Source organism: Megalops cyprinoides, chromosome 10, assembly GCF_013368585.1.
Source record: "Megalops cyprinoides isolate fMegCyp1 chromosome 10, fMegCyp1.pri, whole genome shotgun sequence".
NCBI lineage: Eukaryota > Metazoa > Chordata > Actinopteri > Elopiformes > Megalopidae > Megalops > Megalops cyprinoides.
This window is the reverse complement of record NC_050592.1, coordinates 25178829-25204477: the sequence shown is the minus strand read 5'-3', so window position 1 is coordinate 25204477 and position 25649 is coordinate 25178829. Positions and strand designations below refer to the sequence as shown.

The following is a 25649-nucleotide window of genomic DNA, read 5'->3' as shown; positions in this document are numbered from 1 at the left end:
GGGCAGCGGGCCCTTCTTTGGTTCAAGGGCAATCCCAGGCTTTTTTTTCTGGGTGCTAAAAGGCATCGTGGGTATTCCTCTAAGCACCCCACTACTGTAACCACTCATCGCACGCTGGAACATCTAAGCGGAGCTTAGCACAAGAGGGGCTTAGATGGAGAAATTCCTTGTAGTGAACCTGGAAATAAAAGGGCGTTTGAGATCCTCGATCTTCAAATTGACTAATGGGCGCTTCGTGCGCCTCTGGAGGAGGCAGGGAGGATTTATTTGTCTTTTGTAAGTCTCATTTCCTGTTTTTTCTTCTTCTTTTTTTTTAACAGAAAGCAATTAATTACCCCTGCTTTTGGACAGGGGGTTTGCCCAGCACCAGCCTAAGGAGTGAGTGTGAAATCAATGAAACCTTGTTTCCTTTTCATTTTTTGTTTTTGTTCAGTATTTTTTTTTGCCATTTTCATTCCATGTGTCCTCTATGATTATAAAAAAAGGAAAAAAATCAGAAATGGGGCCAGACATTAAATCCACGCAATTTCCTCAGTTCGTTTTTTTTTCCCCCCTCCGTTTTAAAAGCTTTATCATTTCGCCTCCGTATTTCCGCCCGCAGCCAGAGCAAATCCTTCCCCTTTTGAAACTCTTTGTGACAGAAATAGATTGATATCGAGCTACTTTATCTGAGTGATGCGAATTAGCCGAAGTAGCGGCTCTATTCATTAGGTAAAGCTTCTGGAATTCTAAAACAAAGTGCCTCCCTCTTATAAAACAGCGGAGTGTAACGGCTAATAAGTCTTTACGCACTGTTAGGGGGGTTTGGAAAGGCAAGCGAAAAAGCCTGCCTGCTTTTTTTAATGCACAAATTGTCATTTATTGAAAGCTGTAATGGGCAACAAGGACATGCTGGCTGGCGTGCCTTTAATAGCTTTGTGAAACATTAAAAGTGGGGAATTTATTAGCGACCCTTTTAACTAATGAATCACAAGGCTTGTGTCCTGCGTTATTCTTGCTGGTAAAAGCCTTCTTAATCCCTCAGTGTATACACACACACACACACACACTCTCACACACACACACACACACACACACACTGAGACACACACAGTCAGACTCATATATAGGAGCTACAGTGAAACTCTTTATAACAGTCAGCACCTCAAAGCCTAACCTGAAGTAAATTATCAAAATCTAGAGCTCTTCCCCCCCCGTCCCTGGCAGCCATTACTGCTACTCTCGTGCTCCCTTTTTCTGTTAATTGCACATTACAGGTGAACCCCATTCGTCTGAGCCGCATTACGGCCGAACCTGTGAGAAATGTGTGTGGCGTGCGTTGTACGTCACATCCCAGAAGGTTTTCGCAGGTCCGAGGCTTGGGTGAGATAGCAGCTGTTGTACCCTTGGGTGAAGTACTTCACCTCAGTCGCTCTGGTAAAAAAAGAGCAAGAGCTGTCCAAGTAGTCTGTGGTAAAAGTAAAATGAAAGTCAGAGGCAACTGATGAAACTGTCAGGTGCGGAAATAATTTATAATTGATATCTACACCGGTTTGATCACAGCTCCTCCAAGAGTTCCAGGAAGGCCAAGGTGGTCGACCACCTGCAGGTGCAGCCACAGCCTGTCGCCCTCTTGTGGTGAGACTCCTGTAATTGCCATTCTGATTTTCTGTACATCACTCCATGCCTCACTTTTGGTTGTAGTCCACTCCTCTCGTATGTTTGTGGATACAAGAGGAAAGCCCAGTGCAAACGATGCATCAGATACCATGTTTATAAGACCCCCCTGTTTTAGATAACAGATTGAGGAAAAAAATGCAATGAAATGTACTAAGATGTGTTATTCCATCCTGCCTTTGTAGATTCACGCTTAAGATGATAGAGCACATTACATTTCTGGTTTAGCAGTCATTATATTCATATTATTTTTAATTTTCTTCTTTTTCAAAAGTAATCATGCTGGAACAGAGTTAAACAGCTAAATGCTCAGGTTAGCTCATTTCTGGTCCCAAAAGGTTTGGGGGTCCTTTGTACTGCCTGCTTAAACGCTAAGCAAGTCATCAGGAACATCCTATGTCGGTGCTAGTATAGGGCTGACTGTGGGGCAGGTGGACTGTAAGACCAGGTATCTGGCTGTCCGTGGGGTAAAAGGCTTGTAGGACTAGGCATGGGGCTGTCTGTAGGGCCATTGGACAGTAGGGCCAGATGTGGGGCTGTTCATGGGGGTGCTGGACAGCTGAACCAACTGAGGTCACCCTGAATCGCGTTACTATCTGAGCTGCGCCCATTCGCTCGTGTAATCATTGAGGACAAAGGACCAGGTCATTGAACCTGAAGCAAAGTTAACAAGTTTGAAACAAGTCCTTGGCCTGACATTACACTACACGAACGGGCAACAGTGCAGGAAAGTGGATAGCGAATTTATTTATTTTTTTTACCAGGACGGTTGCGGTACTGATCACAGATGAAGCTCTCTGATGGCACCACTGGGTTAAGTACTTAAACTGGATTCTTTCTGCGAATGTCCAGCTATATACATTGACTGCTTGGAATTAAGTTATGCCTGCTAAGAAAGCACTCCATCCCACAAAGCAGAGGCCTGCACAGGCCCCCCAGGTGTTGTATTTGACTCCTCAGCGTGACAGCTGAGGTACGTGGCGTCGGATTGGTCGGTGGGATTAAGAGCAGGTTTAACCGCAGGACTCAGATAATAGTGTTGACTCTGACTGCCTTTCTCCCCAAACACCATGCCCACCTGTGCCCCCCCCATTCCTCCTTGGACCTGAGGGGCCACTTCCTGCTAAGTGGAAGATGTATTTGCCCCCCCCCCACCTTACGATTGGATATCGAATACTTATCTCTTTGATTAATTTTGCATAATGACGTTCCCAAGGCAGGCTAGGTTTGATTGACGGGTTACTTTCCTGTGCGCAGGTTGTCGTGGAGATGGAGTTATATTGACACAGGTGTTGGAGTAGAAGGCTGGCCTTTTCTGTTCCTCCACCTGGGCTGCCTCTGTTCATTACATTATATTACATAATGGGCATTTAGTAGATGCTCTTATCCAGAGCGATTTACATAGGTTACAGTTTTTATGCTATCCATTTATAGAGCTGGATATTTACTGAGGCAGCTCTGGGTTAGGCACCTTGCCTAAAGGTAAAGCAGCAGTGCCGCAGCGCGGAATTGAACCAGCAGCCTTTTGGTTACAAGCCCTGCTCCTTATCGCTATGCTACACTACCACCCTGACAGTGTAGCAAGTTCGGGGTCTCACCTGTCAACAGCATCGTCTGTGATGGCATCACCAGTCTTGTGTTTTACGTGAAGTTACTGAAAGATTTGTCTGTGTGGTACACAAGTGGCTAGACTGAAAGATTGACAGGAAGGAAGCGTTAGCGTAATGAAGAGAGAGCTTTATTGTTGCGCACCTGCGTGAGCGCGTCTGAGGGTGTGTGTTTGTGCGCGTGTGCGTTTGCGTCCCTGCACGCACGCGCATCTGCGTGTCATCTGGACCCATGTGCACGCCCCGAAGTGCGGAAACCTGCCCCGGTAATCCGCCGAATCATATCTCCGCTCCGTGACGGCGGTCCGGAGCAGTTTCGGGAAGGGGTTATCTGCACCTCTCACCTGTCAGACGTCAGGAGGACGGGGACGGAACGGGGCTCTGCTGCGCACACGTGCCTTAACAAGCGCCGGGGCGCTAACGAGGCTTCAGCGAAGCGCGCATCCATCCATAATTAATCCTCCCTGATTGAGTTTTCTAATCCTGTTTATGTTTGCCTTTTTTTTAATTTATACAGTTTTCAAATTTAAAAAAATGTGTTTGTGGTGTGTTTGTTTAGACTTGCAAAGCAGGTGTGGGGAGGTGACAGAAAGAGCACTTACATGAAGGGATTTGTTTTTTTCTTTTTTGCTCGGCGAAGGAAGTCAGATGCTTAAGTTGAAAGAAGTCATTGTGAATTAAAGTGTTTGGATGACATTTCTGACATCGTCGTCAGGTTTTAACCGTGCAGCCTGTTCACTCCCCTTCTCCAGTCTATGTGTGATACACACAGAGGGAGGAAGCAGGGTACATGTGTGTCAGAGGAGGATGTAGATGCAATCTGGCCCCAGGCGCTGATCCCTGCATCCACATTTATTTTCCAGAATTGTTTCTGGCGAGGATTAAGGCAAGGTAAGATGATACCGGGTGTTCTGTTTTAAAATAAAACACCCAGAGGCAGGGTAGAGCAGTGTGATGCTGGAGCAGAGGAAGCAGAAGAGAGACCAGGAAGAGGTGGGAGGAGTTTGAGTTATAGGGGTGGAAGGGGTAGAGAGGAGTTTGAGTTATAGGGGTGGAAGGGGTAGAGAGGAGTTTGAGGTGGGGAGAAGGAAAAAAAGGAGTTAGAGGTTCAGAGCAGGAGAAAGAGGAGGTGTGATGGGGTATGGAGGAGAAGGACAGAAGGATACAGAATGGAGAAGGAAGAGGCAGGAGGAATCAGAGCTATGGAGGAGGAGGAGGAGGAAGATAAGGGTTGCTGGCTTATGGAGGAGAGAGGAGTTAGAGGAATGTAGGAGGAAAATAGGAAGGAGAAGTTAGACGTGTGGAAGAAGAGGAGGGAGGAGTTAGAGTTATAGAGGAGGAGGTGGAGGAGGGGTGATGGCTATGAAGGAGGAGGTGGCGGAGGAGGTGGAGGAGGGGTGATAGGGTATGGAGGAGGTGGAGGAGGAGGGATTATTGGGTATAGAGGAAGAGGTGGAGGAGGGGTCGACTGGGTATGGAGGGGGCGGCGGAGAACAGGTGATTGGGTGTTGAGGAGGAGGTGGAGGAGGGGTGATCGGGTATGGATGAAGAGGAGGAGCAGGGCTGACTGGGTATGGGGTGAACGGAGCGGCAGGGCTCCCTGCACTCGGCGGGGTCCCCTCGCTCCCAGACAGATGCCTTGGGGCGTGTGATGTATTACCCCTCTTCCCCTCCACACCCCGGAGATCTCTCTGTCCGCCATGCGGGAAATTAATGGGCTTCCTGTGCTGCATCTGCATTTCTCTCTCAGTCAGACTCCATTATACATCTGGTGTCTGTACACAAGCGCACACACACACTCAATAGTATGCAGAGCCTAAAGAGAGTGAAATGGGGAAGAAGAGAAGGAGAGAAAGTGGGAGGCGGTGGGAGAAAGGTGGATGAGAGAGAGTGGGAGGGAGGGGGAGTGAGGAAAGAAAAAGGGAGAAAAGGAGAGTGGGGAGAGAGTTTTTAGCTGTGTGGCTGCTGCGTCAATTGAACTATTGTCTTCCATGCCGCCTGCCCTTGGTAACACAAAAACTATGAAGGGAGCAGGGGAAAAAAACTCCACCTACATCACTGTAGTGACAGCCAGTAGGTAGAAAGTATGAAACACCAGCCTAACATGTTTCATTTCAGGTGTGATGATATTATTGATGACAAATTATTTTCTGCCTTAAGAAAGTCTATATTTGGTGCAATGTCATAGAAGATGTGTCATATTACAGCTAAGGGAAAAAAAGGGGAAAAAAGCGTTATGTTCTGTAAGTGTGTCTCCGTTCTCTGAAGAGTGTGTGCTGGGAACATAGCAGAAAAATGTGATAGCACAATGAAACCAGCCCGGGGGGAAGGGATGGAGTGTTTATTTCTGAGTGGAGCAGCGGCACTTAATGGACTTAATGGATGAATCTAGGCCAGGGAGCTGGCTGAGTTGGATGTTCTGATTTGCATGTGTGGATCTGATGAATGACTGGCCCTCCCCTGAGGTTCTGGTGGGGGGTTATGAATTGGGCTATCTGCAGGGCTGAGGGGTGACAGGACGCTTCCCTAATAATCGTGAGACAAAGACTGGATGGAGCAGCTGGAACTTATGGGTCCCGTCTAAACACGCCCATTTTACCTGTGCCCCATAAACACACACCTTCCTCGACTGTCTCCCATAAACACAACGCACTCACCTGTCTTCCCTAAAATTACTCTTCTCACCTGTCTCACTGAACTGCTCTCATTCATTTGACCAAACACACCGGTCTCACCTTTCTGCCCTCAAGTACACCCCTCTTACCCTTCACCGAAACTTTTCTCTCTTAACTGTCCCCTGTAAACACTCCCCTCCTCTGTGCCCTCCTACCCTACTCTCACATTTCCCCTAAACACATCCCTTTCACTCTCCCTTAAAAAAAAACAGTCTCACATTTCCCCTAAACACATCCCTTTCACTCTCCCTCAAAGCAAACCAATCTCACTTTTCCCCTAAACACATCCCTTTCACTCTCCATTAAAGCAAACCAATCTCACTTTTCCCCTAAATACATCCCTTTCACTCTCCCTTAAAGCAAACCAGTCTCACTTTTCCCCTAAACACATCCCTTTCACTCTCCATTAAAGCAAACCAATCTCACTTTCCCCCTAAACACATCCCTTTCACTCTCCCTCAAAGCAAACCAATCTCACTTTTCCCCTAAACACATCCCTTTCACTCTCCCTCAAAGCAAACCAATCTCACTTTTCCCCTAAACACATCCCTTTCACTCTCCATTAAAGAAAACCAGTCTCACATTTCCCCTAAACACATCTCTCTCTGTCCCAGGAAATCTTTTCCTCCAGCGATCTTGCCTTTCTTGCGGTAACTACTGACTTAAAACTAAATTAAATTAAACTTTTTCCTTTAATGTGGAAAGTAGAAGTGTATCTCTGGGCTTTGATGCAGTATATGTGTGTTAGCACACATCTGTTTGTGTTTATGAACGTCTGTGTGAATTTTTTTGGCCAGGTCATTTTCTGTATTGCCAGCTTGGAGCTGACAGATAAGCTGTGAACTTAAGCTCGCAATTAAATTGATCAAGCCGTCAATTCAAACGGAATGAAATGGAACCGAAAAGTAATTAAAACGATACCACACAAACGACAGCAATTATATCTTTTAGTTTTCTATTACCAATGCAGAGAATTTAATTAGCGTGGTACAGTTTTTCCCTTTTTTTCCAGCCCACAGTCAGGACACACATCCTGGGTATCATTTTTCTGCAGCGTGTTTGGATTGCGCGGAGATTTACCCGCTTTAAATTTCAGGGGGGGATGCGCAGGACAGAAATGCAAATTGGTGGAGGCGCTCTCAGTATTTAAATGTTGTTTTAAACACTCCCAGAGTCAAACCATTAAACAAATCCATGTGGGTCCAATTAGCATGTGTTGTGTTGCTTGCGGATTCGCATGTATACCCCTCTGTATCCCCCCGGCCGGCGCATATGGCCATCGACTCGGTGCCCGTCGCGTTAATTAGCCTTTCAGTTGCAATTACAGTCAGAGAGGGCAGCCTGGATTGGGGGCAGGAGTAAGATGGACCCTCCCTCCGCACGGCAGGTCCGCTTTTGGTCTGGACAGGTCTCGCGGCAGTACAGCTGCGGCTGTTGGCGGGGGGTGGGTGGGGGGTGGGTTGGCGTTTGCTGTGGAAGGATTCAGCATCATTTACAGGAGTTTAGGATCTCCTGTCATGCTGCTACTTTGAGGGTTTAACGAAGGCTGGGAGCCGTCTTTGGCTTGCTTCATCCTGCCAGAATCTCGTTTTTAGTCTGATGACGTGCGGAGCATTGTAGGATGTTTCAAGTCTGAGACAGTACTGAAGGTGGTGGTGGTGATGATGATGATATTGAAGAATCCTGAAACTGAGATTGGAAGAGGTGTCAGTTTGTAGTGAAGTCGTGAGGATCAAGGAGCAGATTAGCTTGTTAGCAGAGGTTAGCAGAGTTAGTTTTCATGCATGGGTGTGGTTAACCTGGCCGCATGGGTGTGGTTCGCCAGGCTGGTGCAGTGGATGTGAGCTGACTGAAAGACCTGCCAACACATTGCGTGCACCACGCATGTCTCTTTAGGTCAAAATACGAGGATATGAGAATCAGCACATAATGGCAGATGCCATAGGTTAGATGAGCAATTGAAAGAACTGTTTGCTCATGTCTTCCCTGTAATGAACACGGACTGGCCATCTCATGTTACAGCGTACTGGAGAGGAAAATCCTTTTATCTTTTGAGTTTTGTTTGTACCTGCTTTCTTAATTAGCATTGCCACTAGCGACTCCCTGGCTGTTAAAAATGAATAGAAATGCTACTTTCTACCCGTTACATCAGATCTAAGCTCACTTGCCCACCCTAATCCTTACCGCATCCACTAAGGGCAAAAAGGTGGATGCAGTGTTAAGATTAGTTGCTAGAGTTTTCTATATCAGTGGTCAATATGGCGGTGGTTTGAAATCTTATTGTTAGCAGTTCTCAATAAAAATGGCGCTAGTGGCACAAGCATAAGGTTTGCTTCTGTGTCTGTGGGTTACTACCTGTCCAGCTATTCCGTTATCTGCAGTAATTGCTTTCCAAGAGAAACCAGCTTCCTTGTTTGAAGAAGAAATCGGTGTCAGCCAGTTAATAAATGGCTCCCTCGTTAACAATGGAGAAAACAACAAGAAGCTACTGAGGGTGCTGCTGGGTGGTGTGTGCCGTTTGTCGTTCTTGGTGTGATAGGAGCCCACGAACAGCGCCTCTCAAAGTCTGTGTTCTGAGGGGACCTCAGATGTAGGGGACAGTTTGATTAGCTGTCTGAGGATATGCCTGCATATATTTGCATGACAAGTAGAGGAACAAGTTTTTTTAAAAAAAAAGACGCTAAACAAAACTGTGAGATTGTTAAATGATGGCAACTTCATATTTATAACATGTATGCATTACCTCAAGGTGAATATTGGGGCATGCATACATCTGCATTTATTTGCATGCTTAATGAGCGCGGGGACACCGGCGCCTCGTTATAAAACGACAAAGTCCATAAATCACGATGAGAGGAAAAACCGGCGAAAGTGAACGCGGCGGTTTTTGTCGCCACGACGACAGAGCAAAGCACCCGCGCGGAAGGAGAGAGGGGTTGAAACTACTTCTGCCTCTAATTTGGAAATGAATATTTATAAGTTTGTGCTCTCAGGATTTAAGGGGAAGCAATCCTAAAAGCTTTGCCTTGAGGGAAATAATTGGGTCTGCATGCAGAGCCCTACACACTCAGCATGGCTAAGGAAGTGCAGAGAATTCAGCGCCGCACTCATTTACTGAAAAGAAGAAGAAGGGGAAAACGCATTTCTAATATTTCTTTAAATGCTGTTTTAGAAACGTGAAAAATGACACTGGCATAGTCTAAATTAAGCATTTATCTTTTTTGGTTGTCAAGGCTTTTTAATCCTTTTACAAACAACACTGCCGACGGAAATTCATAATTCGGTTCTCCCTATGTGTACGCACGCACGCATGCACGTACGAACACACACACACACACACACACACACGCTTTGCTTGCTATTGTGCATAATAACACTACTGAAGGGCAGTCGAGTCAGGATATCATATAAAATATGACCCTCATGCAGTTTTCCCAAACAGACAATTAAGTCATAATAGACTTTCAGCAATTAACTTGAAAGTGGAAGCATAAATTGCACACCACCATGGTGTAGCATGGTGAAAATATTTGAGTGTTAAATGAAAACAAATTGATATTGATGAGCACGGTTGCACCAAGCAAACTATCCATCTAACAGATTAGCTTGTCAGCTGACTACTCTGCTAGCTAAGGAGGTAGTTGGTTGTTTGGGTGTGGCTCACTTGAACGCCCCCAGCTTCCCTGCTTTCACCGACAGAGGCGTGGACACAGCACAGGAAGCAGTGGGATCAGAGTGCGCTGTGAGTGTGGCTTTCCCGCCGGACTCTGAGAAACGCCGTGGATCTACAGCCCTTCTCCGCTCTCTGTCCAGTCTGCAACAGGGCGTGTGACCGCCCGCCTGCCTGGTACACGCCCATACGGTGTCACATCCCCTCGGCCCCCTGCCACCTTCCACGCGGAACAGCGGAACCGAGCCCTTTCCACACCGTTCGCTCATCGCTAGGCTCACGCCACCGCTGACAGGACTGGAAGACCCACTCCGGTAGTTCTGCAGCCAGCGTGAGAAGTCCATCTCTCCCCGCACCCCCCCGCCCTCCTTCCCGGGGCCGTTCTGTCGATAGCTGATGTGTTTGGGAGATTTGGGACAGCGCGTGTCGAGTGGTGCATTGATTTTCTGCAGATATTTCAGAGCACCTCTCCTGCTCCGGTCTCAGGGAACAGGAGTAATCCCCTCAGTGCTGCTGTCCTCTGTGGCCCCAGCACACAGCACGGCCAAAGGGACAGGGTGCGCTAGTGTAACTCTCTCCGTTCACTGCAGCTCACCTTCAACCTTGTGTTTGAGTCAGAATGACGTGTTGACATAAATGGGTGCACGCATCATCTCTCGCACATGACAGCACATATCCTCAATCCGATGCTCACATAAATCTGACACACACACACAACATTACATTACATTACATTATTGGCATTTAGCAGATGGGTTTATCCACAGCAACTTATTTATAGGTTACAATTTTTCAAAGCTGTCCATTCATACAGCTGGATATTTGCTGAGGCAATTCTGCGTTAAGAGCCTTGCCCAAGGGTACAACAGCAGCGCCCCGGTGGGGAATGGAACTAGCAACCTTTCGGTTACAAGCCCTGCTCCTTACCACTATGCTACACTGCCGCCCCACACAGATACACACATACACAAACACACGCACGCACACACACATTCTCTGACACAATGTCACCCAGACGGACATTTTTACCCACATGTTCTCTCACACAAACGCACTCACTCGCTCGCTCACACACACTTCTTGCCCAGACTCAGGTTGGCTTCAATTACTAACAATTGCCTGTCATCCGGTCTCACTCTGTCATTTACTGCGCTGCTAAAATCGCCCGTGTCCTTCAACTTCGCCAGCTTAAGTGGACTCTAATAAACCTGCTCTGCGATGCATTAATAACCTTCCATCCGCTCCTCATTTCTGCCTTTCATTTCTGAGGTGCAAACTGCCGTCTGAAAGTGGCCAGTGCAGTTCACCTCCCCGGGTAAAAAGTATACAGTTTGACTCTTTGATTTTTCATAATAGCCTGGGCAAAGTAGAGACTTGTAGAGGAGTCCTTCTGAATTATTCCTGAGCTTCAAAAGTAAACAGGATTCTGGCAGCCTCTTTCTGTTTGGCTCAGTTTGTCTCTTTCTCAGTGGCTCTTTCTCTCAGAGGCAGAGTCTCTTCACGACCCTTCCTGCAGCAGTTAGCAGGGGGTTTCCTCAGGCTATGCTAATGATGGTATAGTGTGTGCAGTCCTGCAAAGTCCTGCTGGTTCTCTCCATCCTTCTCAGTGCAGGAGTCGGGGTTGATACAGAACGTAGTAGACAGAAGTTGAGGGCGAGGCGAGGGGGTGGGGTTTATGCAGGAGGCGGGGCTTAGGAGGTGAGCTTTAATCAGGACGCAGGCTGAAGCAGGGTTTGCTGGTAGGAAGAGACTGCGTTCTGTAGCCTGAGCCAAAGACTATTATCATTGATGGCACACAGATAATCACTGAGCCAGACAGCTGCTGGCCTTATAACATTAAATGAGAGCGCACTTTTCATTGTGACGCCTGTGTGACTTTGGTTGATTTATTCACTAATGTCATTTTGCGTTGCCTGATTTGCTTTATTGAGAGTAAAAGGGGGGGAAAAAAGAAACACAGCTGCATGCATTAAAAAGAAGAAAACCTTGCTTGAAATTAATGGCAGAGAGAGAGAGAGAGAGAGGGAGAGAGAGGGAGGGAGAGAGTGTATAAAGGTGCCTTTTTTCCAGGTGGGAGGTTGCCAGTTACTGGTGTTAAACCCCCTGGACTAAGAGCAAGAGTGAGAGCTGTAATGCCACCGTGTGACTACCTGTAATGATGATGATGGTGATGCTGGCCGTATGGGTGGGATGGGTGGAAACATGTCAATGCCCTGTCATGTTACCCATGACCCACAGCCGCTGTGTGTTCGGGGGAGTTTCAGTTTCCGGGGGGGATATGTATTTTCTCTACTGTCAGCAGATCATTTTGAGCAGGCCTGGGGAGAACAGCAGAGCCGATACTGCAGTCACAGGTGAACCCCTAAACTGCCACCTCTTTTAAATGGACCCTTTTGAATCGGTTCTTCTGTTTTTTTTCTCTCTCTCTTTGAGATCACATGACATGTAGGTGTAAATGTGGAAAGAAAGTCTGGTAACACCGGAGCCCAGACATGGCTGATACTGTATGTCCTGCCACCAACATGACGTTACAGTGCAGCAGTTTGCACCGGCTCCGCTTCAACCGCGGAGGGCTGTCGGAACAATCCGACGGGCGCGAGCGCCTGCTTGAGCATTCTGCGTCTGTCGTAGTGAAATTACCCACCCCTTCTGCCGCGGCGGCGGCGTGTAATCTCCTCATCTGATGAGCAATGCCAGACATTTTCCAGGTGCGGAGCTGCGCCATCGATCCTGGGCGGAAATTCCTGTAACGACTCCCGCCGCGTGGCGGCTGATTACTTCCGAGCTACGTGACGAGCCGCCGGGAAGCGGCGGCGTGATCCGACAGGCATCCGGCATCTTTTTTTGGGACGCCCCCGAGTTTGGGTCTTCCTGGATTGCAGTTTGCCAAAGTAGAGCGCGAGATACCGGTGAACTAGAATGACTTAGTTACTTTTTTAGTGGTAGCTGAGCCGCGGCTCCTACACATGCAGGTTATTTCTGCCCTGCAGCGTAGCCAGTGGTGGGAACACTGCGCCGGCAAGTGTTCCATCTCATCCAGCTCCAGACCTCCCCGTCCCTCGCCGTTGCACCTCGACATCTTTGTTCCGAACCGGCTGCTTCCCCCCTCAGGCCCGGGATGAGGCGAGGAACACGGTTCTACACTTAGACCCCCCCCCCCCAGAAGGACTTACTGAATATTCAACTTTGGGGAGGCTTCACAAACTTAAAAATGCCCCCCACCCATAATGCAGTCTGAGTGACACAGTAGAGTGTTCACTGGATGGTGGCAGAAATTATTTTTGGATAGTGGAGTGGAGGCGATGGGCGCAGTGAATTTGTGTGTCATGAGCGGACGTTCGGGAAAGCTTTGTTTTCTCGGTTAGGTGTTTCAGGTCAGCGTGAACGACCACTAAAGCTGCCCACACAGGCGGTCGGGAACGCTGTCAGTCACTGAAACATGCAGTGCCTTTTTAAAGGCTTTGTGATTAGAGTGCCCTGACACCAGGGAGTGAAGTATTATTATGGAGCCCTGGCATATCAGTTTCTTTTCCTGTAAATCCCAGAAAATAGGTATCACACAGACTTTTAGTAAGAAGGTTTAATTTCAAGCGTAGGATTGTGCTGTCTGTAAGTGCCTCTCTCTCCCTCCTCTTCCCTCTCCTCTGTACTCTGTTCCTTTCTCTCTCTCACCCTCTCTTTCCCTGTGTCTCGTTCTTTCTCTCTCACCCCTCCCTCCCCCCCAGATCGGACAGCTGGTGTTTACAGGAATGAAGCGTCTGAACAGGATCCAGTCCATCGTGTTTGAGACGGCCTACAACACCAACGAGAACATGCTGATCTGCGCCCCCACGGGGGCCGGCAAGACCAACATCGCCATGCTGACCGTCCTGCACGAGATCCGCCAGCACCTGCAGCCGGGGGGCGTCATCCGCAAGGACGAGTTCAAGGTACGGGGTCCTTGACGACGGGTCGACGACCAACACGACCGAGTCGGAATTCGCTCCGAGCTCACAGCAGCACATAATGCCTTTAACGGCCTCTACAGCACACAGAGGCCAGTGCAGACACAGGTCGTATCTGCACATGTGAGCTGCATTGCCAGGGTGGGCTCAGCACAGCTCTGGCCGGTGGCTGAATCCTAAGGAATCTGCAGAGGTGAACTTTGCGAGGTGCGCAGCTGTGCGGGGATGGTATAGAGCCGGAAAACCAGCACCGCTTTAAACCAGTTCTGTCACCTCCACCTGTCAGCGTTCCTGCCCAAGGTGCTGCCCTGTGCCATGCCACCTCTGTCTCCCCTGCACCTGATTGGCAGATTAGTTTGCTCAAGTGAAGCAAATGAGTCAAACCAAGAGGAAGAAGGGGAGCAGCTCTGACACGTGCTGATTTACTGCGCCCCGAGTCTTTTTCTGTTCAGAGGTGTAAACAAATCCATTGTCCTTTAAACCCCCCTCCCTCGACTCCGCACATCTCCAACCCCATTGCAGCCAACGATGATAACCACTTTTCATACATCACCATTAAACTTTTTCATTCTAAGTGGCCTCCTTCATATTTCACAATAAATTGTGATTTGTACTGGTTGCCAGGGAACAAATGACACTATGGTGTTTACTCATTTATCATGTCTGTGTCCTCTCTCCTTCTCTCCCCCCCCTTCACTCTCCTGCTCTCTCTCTCACACTCCGTCTTTTTCTCCCCCCACCCTCTCTTTACCTGTCTCTCTGTGTTTTCCTTCTCCCTCTCTCTACTGTTCCTCTTTGTCACCATGTGTGCCTCTCTTTCTCTCCTCCTCTGATATTCCCTTTTTCTCCTTCCTCTTGCTGTACCCGTCTCTCTATTTTTCTTTCTCCCTCTTTCCCTTTTTTTCTCTACACACACCCTCCATATCTGTTTTTCTCTCTTCCTGTTATTCTCTTTTCCTTCCTCTCTCTCTCTCTCTCCCCCCCCCCCCCTTTTGCTCTTTCTCTCTACCCTTCCCCTTTCTCTCCATGTCTCCCTCCCTTTCTCTCTCTTGCTCTCTGTCATCCTTTGCAGATTGTGTACGTTGCCCCCATGAAGGCCCTGGCTGCTGAAATGACAAATTACTTCAGCAAGCGGCTGGAACCGCTGGGCATCGTCGTCAGGGAGCTGACGGGGGACATGCAGCTGACCAAGGGCGAGATCCTCCGGACACAGGTATGACACTTTCACACACACACACACACACACACACACACACACACACACAGAGGTAGTTACAGAGAAACATACCAGCAGACACACCCAAGCACAGTTTTAAGTGCAGGTAAAGAGGAGCCTTTAAAGTGGAGTGTGTACTGAGGTCACTGGTTAAAAATGAGGCCACAGTGTTAACACATGTACAGGTAAGTTACCTCTCTTTAAATGAAGTTCTCACTGTGGTGTCTTTAAGGGCCTATCCAGCACACAGGGCAGTGCAGACACAGGTGATATCTGCACACGTGAGCTGCATTGCCACGTTGCAGCAATTGCAGAAGGGAACTTCGTGAGGTGCACAGCTGGGCAGAGATGAGATGGAGCTGCTTTAAACCAGTTCTGTCATCTCCACCAATCACCATTCACTGTGCAGCAAACCCATCTGAGATTACAGCAAGATACCCCTGCGTGCACATGCGTACACCTGCACACTCGCACATCGCCCTCCCAGTCTTGTTCTCCTGAGGGGAGCGACGAGTGTACGTCACCCAGTGCGGACTCCCTCCCAGCGGAGCCTGTTTGATCTTGCAGCCAGCTTGTGCTCTCAGAGTGGGGGATTCTGGGAAGCGCACTGTGGACTTTGCCATCTCTTCTGTGTTACAAAGCGGGGAGACAAAAAAAGAAATGTCGTTTTGAATGACAGGGCCAAATAACCTAATGAAACAAAACTCTTGTAATCATCGATGCTGGGATGCACCTTTGGGTGTGGCTGCTCAGTCCCTCGCTCCCTCTTCGGCCTCGCAAACCCCCCCCCCCCCCACACCACTGCCCCCCACCCCCCATTGCAGCTCCATCAGGCTCAGCACCGGTCCGTAATGAAGCCGCGGGGTGAGCGACACGGGGCAGATGAGAGAAGACAGCGAGCTCTCCGCCTGGTGAAGAGATCGCTTACGACTCAATTGCAGCTGTGATGAGGCCTGTGATTCTCCTTCAGTAATGGGAACCTGGCCAGCTCCCCCAAACCTGGCTTTCCTGAAGTTCAGAAGTACCCCCCCCCCCCCCAGCTCCACCCCAATTGGACAAAAAGCAGTTCAGATGCAAGGTGGGAGGATTTAAGTGGAAGTCAGAGTGTTTTCGAGTTGCTTCCAAAGCGGGGGCTCTGTGGGGAGCCAGGCCTGTCTCTCAGAATAGAAGTGTTTCACTGCGAAAATCAGCAGGGAGATGATACACAGATATATTATTTTTTGAATAGATATCCGGCCCGTTGTTATTAACATTGACAATTATGTCTTTATGATTAGTGAAGCTAAAAGCTTCAGAGAGAGAAGCACTCAAGCCCTGATTTGTTATTTTGTTATGAATGTTCATTGCAAAGACGGACTGTCCACAGGTGGCACACAAACACATAGAGCACCTGTGGAGAATACAGACAAGTTGACAACTACAAATTGACAGTTAACAATTAAGCAATTAAACAATTAACCTGTTTTGCACTTCAGTTGGTTGCCAAGAGCTCAGTTATTGACAAGGCTGACAATTGAAAGATGCTCAAGCACATTTAAACAGCTGCAGAATTATACATTTGACAAAACAGTCAGTACTGGGGACAGGTGGAGGGTCTCCTTCACAGCACGGCCTAGAATCTCCTAAATTAGGGAGGACAGAAGCAACACGGAAGCGGTCATGTATCTGGTGACAGGACAGGAATTGTGTTTATTTTATTGTTTGAACAAGGACTCTCTCTTTTGAATTGTTCTGCAGACTTTGAGACAACAGAGTAACACAATATGATGTTGCACAATGATACAATACTGGTGGGTAAATGAGCACGTCAAACTTCTGGCCAATCAGACGGGCGCAACCCCACCTGGTAGATGCTCAAACCAATCAGCCGGCCGGGAAAAGCACCCTCGCCAATCAGGCTCCGGATCAGTCCTTGAGAGTGGAGTAAGGGATCTCATTGCCACGGTTACTGTCTCTTTGAAGCTAGGTGCTGCTCTCCTCGTCGCCCGTTGTATCCGGAGGCCGTTTAATTAGTCATTAGAGTAGAGGCCACTGTGCTCCTGTGGACCGCCGGCTTTGTGCTGGGGGGACGAGTCCCGCCTAGAGAATTTCCTTGACATTTTTGTGAATGACAGAAGGAATCTCAACAAAAGGCCGTACAAAGGCCTCGGCTCCCGCGGCGCCGGCCTGCGCAGCGGTCGGCTGTCTGTTCCTCTCCCTCCTCCTTTCTCGCCCCGCGTTTCTCGTTGTTGTGTGAAACATGAAGAATGCTAACAAGAGGCAGACATGGCATTCAGAGGGGCCTTTCTGTGTCCAGGCTTATGTTCTTCTTCTTTTTCCTTGGTTTTGTTTTGTTTTGTTATTTTTTTTTTTTCACCGAAATGAGTTGTCAGCTTTAATGCGCTTTTTTCCCCTGGAGGTGCAGCATTTCCCGTTTGCCGGGCGCCACTTACCTGAGGCAAGCGCGAGCGGGCGTGAATGTTAAGATGCCCTGGCGGGAATGGGACGCTGGCGAGGCCCGCAGTAAACTGCAAGGCGGGGGACGCCGGACGCAATAAATCACAGGGCTACGTTCCGGATATTATCAGCTTTTATAAATTGTGAGAAGAAAGCAAAAAAAAAAGTAATAAGAGGCGGAGTGTGGCTGCGTGATAAGGAGTGTTGACATGCGGGGAGGGAGCGTGTCAGAGAGGAGATACTGCTGCGCCGACCTGCACCGCATGCTGGGGACCGGTGAACGAGCCTACAACACCGTGCTCAGTCAGGAAAAGCAATCTATAGCGGAGAGAGGGAGAGAGAGAGCATGAGAGGGAGTGTGTTGAACTGTCTGCCATTATTTCCTACGTCCTTCTTCAAAAAAAAAAAAACAAATAAAGAAAAGGGGTTGAGACTTTGCCTATACTCAGAGCACTTTAAAAGGTGGGAGAGACAGAACTAGATGGATAGACAGAGAGAGAGAGAGAGAGAGAGAGAGAGCTGGTTCTCCCAAAGAAAGACTGTCATGGAGCCCAGAGGCGTAGATCAAATTGGTTAATGGAGGAAATCGATAGAGTCGTCCTCCTCCCTTCCTCTCTGACTGCTTCGAGGCTTAAGTAACACCAAGCCACGGTTGCTCTGTGAGGCACGCTCCGGTGATCTGCCACACCGTCGCACTGGAGTATTACACACTGTGTGGACTTCAGATGCCCAATACTGAAGCAGGTAACACTCATCTATGAGGTGTAATGCAGTCATACGCTCCGATGGCCATTTTATTTCACTCAGTAAGTGAAATTCTGCTTGTTGGCAGGAAGGAAACTGCAGTTTTACTTTAAAGAGCATGGAGGGCTAATGTACAAAAAAACAGGTAATAATAACAAAAAGAAGAAAGGGAGTTATGAAATGGCTGTGCAGCCGCTCGGCAGGAAAGCCGAAGGGGGTGGATGGAGGGAAGGTAATGGGAGAGGAGGAGAGGAGGAGAGTGACGTGAGCAGAGGGCTTCGGGGCCTCCTCGCGATAGAGGGCCGATCGGATAGGCAGGGCCGGCTAATTAAGAGCGCCGCTGAGGACGGGGGTTTTTTTTAGGCAGGGCCTTTGCGGCGGGGCTCTTTGATCAGGTGAATCTAACCCTGGCTCTTTCTCTCTCTCTCTCACTCTCCTCTCGCTGCACACACACACACACACACACACACACACACACACACACTCTCGCAGAACGCTCACAGAATAGTTTTTCCTCTGCCTCCTACCTCACAGGGCGAAGAAATCCAGCGCCTGATGTGGTAATTATGGGAGCTGTTATTCGCAGGACAGATAATGCAGGTTCTTATCTCGCCAACACCCCCCCCCCCCACCCTCAACGCCACCCTCCCCACCACACACACGCACACACTCACACTCCTCTCTCCCCCCCTCTCTCTCTCTGTGCTGTCTTTGCGTTGACAGCCCAGGCTGGGGCGGATAGAGAAAGCATCCTGCCCTTATAAAAGCGAAATGAAATATGGCTGTTTTTCCACCCGCGGCTAATGCCCACCTCCACTGCGGCGTGCTTCCCCCGGCATCGGCTTCCATCTTCATCTCGCCGTGATTTCATCCTCTTGTAAATAGTAGCGCTTTATGATGGTGCCGCACAGAGCGATACAGAAATACGGTCAGCGCGGGACCGGGCCCCCCAACCCCCGCCCACCCGCCCGCGCGCATAATGGGGCGGACAGATTTGATCCGGAGCGCAAGATTGGACACGGAGGCGTGTGAAAACGTGTTGCTTGACTTCCATCGCCCGTTGTGGATTGGTGCGACTCGCCCAGGCGGAAAGCACCGTTTTCATCTTTCACCCTGTCTTAGACCGGCGTGTGGCTCGGAGCCTGTCAGCAGTCTGTGCCCCCCCCCCCCCCCCAAATTCGCGTGGCCAAAATTACCCACAATGCACGGAGGCACCGAGTATGATATTGTCACGACTCGGCGGAGGATCGAACCCGCGACCACCTGGTGTCAGGGCGGCCCTCCCCAACCAGAGAAGTAAGCACGAGTGGGCACCAAAGAGTGCGGCGGAAAGGCGCCGTGATTATCGCACGAGGGCTGTGCGGATTATAAACTTAAAAAGCCAGGCATGGAGCGTTTGCAATGCTTAATTACCCAGAAGGGCATCTCTCCATCATCTCAATCTCCGGGTGTCATCTTATCAAAGCCCGCAAGATGTGCGTTATCTGTTGATCAGCAGACATTCCTCTAGGAATGATCACAGGCCGCAGCGGTTGCGGAGCGGAGGGGCCGAGTTGCGGCCCGTCCCCCCCCCTCGATCGTGTCTGCCCCCCTCTCCCTCCCTCCCTCCCTCCCTCCCGCTGGCAAAGCCTCCCGCTTATCTCCATCGCTCTCTGAGCGCTCTGCCGGCACCGGCTGCTTGCCAGGCCCGCGGTTCTCCTCCCTTATTTGTAGTTGCCGTGGCAACCGCTGTTACGCCGTAGTGTGCCGGCGTGTTGAATGCATTCCTTTACAAAACGCTGTTTATTGTGCGCCACGTTGAAGATGTCGAAAGCGTTGTCTGTATTTAAATGGAGAGGGAGGGAGAGAGAAAAGGAACGAGGGAGGGAGAGAGGGAGGGAGGGAGGGAGGGAGTGTGGGCTTGAGTGCGGATTTACAATACAGGGCTTTTTTTAGCCTGTGAATGTAGTACTGTAGTACTACTATTGGATATATGTCGCACAGCACTGTCCAATGAGATTGCTCAGTTTGCTAAAGTATACCTCTTTATAGGAATGGCCAGAAAGTTGTGATTTTTACCCCCTTCATTCACTTAACTAATCTCAGTTTAACCTATTAAAAGGATCAAATGGTGACATTATTGACAAGGCGTGGTGCTGTAACACACTGAATGAATAAAGGCTGACACATGCCCTTGCAGTTTATCCCTTTCTGAAGCTATTACAGCTAAGTGCAGCATTTACACTTTCAGCTCCATTCGTGCACAGTGTAAAGGGGGTTAAAGTTGTGTTGCACCTAGTCTCAGCGAACATCAGGTTTTCTTCGTTTGAAACTTCCTTTGAGAAGCTCCTTAGTTACTTTAAATTTTGGTCGCAGTCTTCGGTTACCTCAGTCAGCATCCTAGAGTAGTATGTGATTATAAAATTATTAAATGTCCCTCAATCTATATTTATTAGATATCTGTGCTTAGGACCTATTTATGTTGTTAGAAACCCTACTGTTCTAAATATTAAACAAGCATTGATAAGCTAGTTAATGTGTCATAAGCACTCAATTGATATTTGCAATTAAATACAAATTTAGTCACTTCCTAAGAAAAGCGGTATGCCTGTAACCAAACTAGAAATCTTATTACACAATGACAACAAATTTACTCTGTTTGAATGTTAAAAAAAAAAATAATAATAATTCAAATTTAAGTAGTGACACATTTTCTAACGGTGTAAACAGGCCCTTAAACTGAAGTGTGGTGAGTGGATTCAGTAATTTTGTCAAGCGGCAATTTCTGGTGCCGATTAAATAGTTGGAACGGGCTGTGCGCCCTGGCGCTCACACGCCTCTCTGTGATTTCAAGCTCACAGAGTCTCCCATGGGGATGTTTATGAAGGAGGCAGCCGAGAGCCCCTCCCCTCAGCGCAAGGCCATTCCAAGGTAGCACTGTGCTTTAGTGTTAAGCAGTAGTGCTTGTAAGCCCAACGGGTCACTGGTCCAATTCTCTGCATATCTAGCTGACAGTTCTTCAGTTATCTGGCTGTGTAAAATAGATCAAATGTAAGCTACTTATCCAGCTGTATAAATGGACCATATGTAAAATTGTAACCTTATGTAAGTCGCTCTGGATAAGAGCATCTGCTTAATGACAGTGACGTAAATGTAAATACTTAGACACAGAGGTCTCCGAAGCAAATAGTATAATGTGTAACTCACCAGTTCATAATTACTTTTGATTTTAAAACATAATTTAAAATCAAAAATAAAGATTGCTGACCCTGTCCCGTTCAGCAAATTACACATAGCTTTGACCTTATATTATATAGCCTTCTCCTTTCTCATCGACTGTTTGAATTCTTCTTTTTTTTTTTTTACTTTTTTACTTACTTTTGTGTTGTTACATGCATTTAGTTTAAAAATATCCCCCATGGAAAATTTTGGGACTGCTTGTTATTTTTTCAGGCTTTATTTTGCTTAAGATGTCTTTTTGAAATAAGCGTCCAGCTCAATCCACCCTCCCTGGGGCAGGCGTGGTGCCGGATGCATATTTAATGTTCAGCCCCTGAATAAATGATACCTGGGAAAGTTCACCAAGGCCCAGGAGTCACCAGGTGAGTCACTCCTGCTCCTCGGCATCCCTCCCCTCCTTTCCGGCAACCTGCGTGACATTTGATGGTTGACGGTTGAATGAATCGAAAACCTTGGCTGTTGTCTAAATGGATTTCATAATTTGCATTTCTGGCTGGCTGTCACGCCAAGTGCTGTAATACAAATACTAATTTTTTATTTGTGAAAGGAGTGTTGTGATTCAATGGCTGTGACCTCACTGCTCTCCACGCCAGAGAACTGCTGTGATTGGAGGGTGTTTCCAGTTAGAATTGTGAGGCGTTTTGAGTCTGGATGGGAGGGTGTTTCCAGCCTGGCGAGTCCCGGGGCGCTTTGAGTCTGAACTGGCAGATGTTATCAGTCAGAAGTTACCAGGGAGGTGGTGTCAGCCAGAAAAGTGTTTTTGGTTTGAATGGTGAGGTGTTTTTAGCGAGAGTCTGGTTTTGGCGATTCTAAAGTGATTTGTTAAAGTTTTATTTAGAGTTTATTTAGAGCATTTGAATTGGATGGTGTCTCCGATTCTAGAACTGGGGGTGGTTTTATAAATCCAGATATGTTTTGAGTCTTGATTTAATTGGAGGGAGTGTATTGAGACTTAATCAGGAGCTTTTCCCAGCTTTTGTGTGTGTGTGTGTGTGTGTGTGTGTGTGTGTGTGTGTGTGGCGGGGGATTACTTTTCGGTATTCCTGGGAGAGAGGAGGAATTCTCGATGCTCCGGACTTGTGTGCTGCTTGGTCTTCTCCGATTCTGAAGCTCGGCGGACCCTGTGCTTCATGACGTGGAGAAGATTACACTTGATTAATGGGGCTGGCGACGATAGAGCCAAGGCTTGAATGTGCGCGACTGTGTGTGTGTGTGAGTGTGTGTGTGTGTGTGTGAGTGTGTGTGTGAGTGTGTGTGTGTGTGTGAGTGTGAGTGTGAGTGTGAGAGCGTGTGTGTGTGAGTGTGAGTGTGTGAGTGTGAGTGTGAGTGTGTGAGCGTGTGTGTGAGCGTGAGAGTGAGTGTGTGTGTGAGAGTGAGTGTGTGTGTGAGAGCGTGTGTGTGTGTGTGTGAGTGTGTGAGTGTGTGAGTGTGTGAGAGTGAGTGTGTGTGTGAGAGCGTGTGTGTGTGTGTGTGAGTGTGTGAGAGTGTGTGTGAGAGTGTGTGTGAGAGTGTGAGTGTGAGTGTGTGTGAGCGTGAGTGTGTGTGAGTGTGAGTGTGAGCGTGAGAGTGTGTGTGTGTGTGTGTGTGCGTGTGAGCGTGTGAGCGTGTGTGTGTGAGAGCGTGTGTGTGAGTGTGTGAGTGTGTGCGCGTGTGAGTGTGTGTGTGTGTGTGTGTGTGTGTGTGAGTGTGTGAGTGTGCGTGCGTGTGTGTGTGTGTGTGTGAGTGTGCGTGCGTGTGTGTGTGTGTGTGTGGTGGGAGGGGCCCGGTGGTAAGGCAGTCGGAGCAGGCCCTCGCACTTGCGAGGGAGAGGAAGAGCGCTATCTCTGGGAGATACAGATGAAAGCGCTGATGGATTGTGTCAGCTGATGGACTCTGAGGAGGAGGAGAGCAGTGTGGCGGCTGGACTCTGCGCCTGCCAAACTCACTCCACTCTGCAGTGGGGGTTGATCCGTTTCCCATTCACTGTATTTTCAGAAGGACTCCCCTCTCTCGCTCTCTCTCTCTCTCTCTCTGAGGGAGGTGTACAGTACAGTGAGTGTGAGGGAGAGACCTGGCCTGGTTTTCTCTCCCCCCAGTACACAGTGCCAAGGTGACAAAGAACAAGAATAGAATACAGATAATTACTTTTGCATTAAAAACACACTGAATAATTAACAGTAATAATAAGAACTGTGAGTTCCTCACCCTGTAAAATGGATGATTTGTCCATTTCTGATGTGACCAAAGATAGAAAAACATTTTTGTTTTGCTTCTTTTTTGTCCCAAATACATGTGCCTTTACAGCAGTGCAGAGGAGAATGCCCCTCTGTCTCACAGTGGCTGCTCTCCGTCTCAGTTCAGTTTAAATTTGCTTTTTGTGTAATCAATTACATACATTGGCAAATTTTGCCAAAGCATATAATATGAACACACACACACATATGTATATGTACATATTAATGTGTGTGTATGTGTGTGTTTTTCCTTTCACAATACATAAAAAAGAAAAGAACAGGAAATAAAGAGGGGGGGGGAACAAAAACATTAATAATGGCTGCAAATTGGAAGTAATGAATATATAATGATTAAACTGGTTGTAGTTAAATATACATTAGTCTCACAGGAGGTCTGTGTGCCTTTTTCTCTCTGATCAGATCAGTAGCGCCCTGTGTGCAAACTCCGGGCTCCCCAGAGGCCAGACTGAGCACGGAGCAACCGTGTGGCACAGAGTGTGCAAAACTGCACCTCTGGCTCAGATGGCGGGGTCTAAACCGCCACTGCTGTGTGCCTGAGCTCCCAACTGCGCGTGGCATTCAGGGTGGGAAAGCAGCGGCTTTGGAGGCTGTGGTTATAAGTTTTTATTCGTTTTTTTGTGATGCGGCAAAAAGCAACAACGACTTCATTCTCGCATCATTCAAGACCATTGGCGTGCCTCACCTTTAGCGCCGCGGCTGAGTCGGTTGTGTCAGTTTTCGGGTAAGCTTTTTATAAAACTTCTACGGCCCGGCGCGGGGCGGCCTTGCCGTAATGGCTGCCGGCGGCTGCCCCGCGCTCGGGTCACTCTCTCAAGCCGCTCCGCGGCCCACGCCCGGCTCCCCGTTCTCCCTGGCGTTCGTCAGATGCATTATCCCGCCGTAAACGGGGGACTTTGCATAATTCGGCTCGAAGGAGCGTGTGATTTATCTCGCTTCGGAAAGGGGGCTATCTTATCGCCGCTGCCCGTTAGCTTCCCAGCTCTGCGGCTCGGGCGCGAGGGCAGTTATAAGCCACTTAGTGGAGTCAGGGTAATTCACACCCTCTGAAAAAGCCACACAAATGTTACTTTAACGTTCATAGGTGTCAAATGGCAGGATATTAGAGGGTTAGGAATACAGAGTACCCTGTGAAAAAGCTCCACATACTGTGTGACGGACTTGTGTGGTCAGTGATGTAGTGTATCCAAACTAGCTTTCTGTTGTTTGAATATGCGTCAGTAGAGGCATGTTGGCATGAGATAGGGGAGGTTAAAACGCAGCGTTAAACTGAAACTGCAACTGTCCAGAAACTGCATATAATTGTTTTTCCGTACTTAAGAGCTTATGGAAGAATCTCATCTCATCCCATCCACAGCTGTTTCCTCTCTATTTAATCAAATATCATGACATTTGTACTCTTCACTTCAGGAGAACATTTCGTAACATAAACTTGGGAGTTCAAGACCAGTCTTTTTTTAAACTAAAATGATTTAGTGTAACAAATTATTTTGTAATGGTATGTAATATTAAGCACACACGTAGTGCTAGTGAAGGAAATATAAAAATATCTCCCAATCTCTGACCGGAACATAAGTGCAACCTTACTGAAGCATTCGCTGGTGTCCTCCCATGAATTCTGAACAAAGCCCATGTTTGTGTTTTACATATTCATAACAGAAAGAATAGCTGTGGGTGGAGAGAGAGGGAGAGAGGGAGAGAGAGAGAGAGAGAGAGAGAGAGAGAGAGAGAGAGAGAGAGAGAGAGAGGGGGGGGGGGAGGGAGGGAGAGAGAGAGGGAGAGAGAGAGAGAGAGAGAGGGGGGGAGGGAGGGAGAGAGAGAGAGAGAGAGAGAGAGAGTGGTGTGGAGAGGGAGAGGGAGAGGGAGGTAGGGATGGGGAGAGAAAGAGAGAGAGATTTGAAATGAGGCCAACCTCAGGTAATCTTGAAAGAGGTGTATTAAAATGTAAATTTTATCAGGTATGAGGGGAGGAGGGGGGGAAGGGGGTTGAAAAAAGAAAGAAAGAAAGAAAGAAAAGAAATGAAAATCATTTTCTGACAGACTATTTTTTACAATAAGAATACGAAATGATACAGTCTTTTTCTCTGTGAGCGCTATTCTGCGCATGGAGAATGGGTTCTAATTAGTTTCAAAGAGAACCTCCCGCACGTAACCTTTGCTTACTTTTTGTTTCACGCTCCCCCTTTCATCTGCGGCCCCTGCTGTTGTCTCCTGCTGTATGTCTGTGGGGAAGATTGTTAAGCGCCCCCAG

General features: G+C 48.2%; 1 protein-coding gene across 1 annotated transcript in view; it reads left to right on the top strand.

Moving 5' to 3' along the window:
* Positions 1-25649, top strand: part of ascc3 (activating signal cointegrator 1 complex subunit 3) — a 195927-nt gene that overhangs the window by 41310 nt on the left and 128968 nt on the right. Inside the window, exons 9-10 of the mRNA XM_036538487.1 lie at positions 13334-13537; positions 14625-14765. Of these exons, the coding sequence (XP_036394380.1) occupies positions 13334-13537; positions 14625-14765 (345 nt within the window). The remainder of the gene's footprint in view (positions 1-13333; positions 13538-14624; positions 14766-25649) is intronic.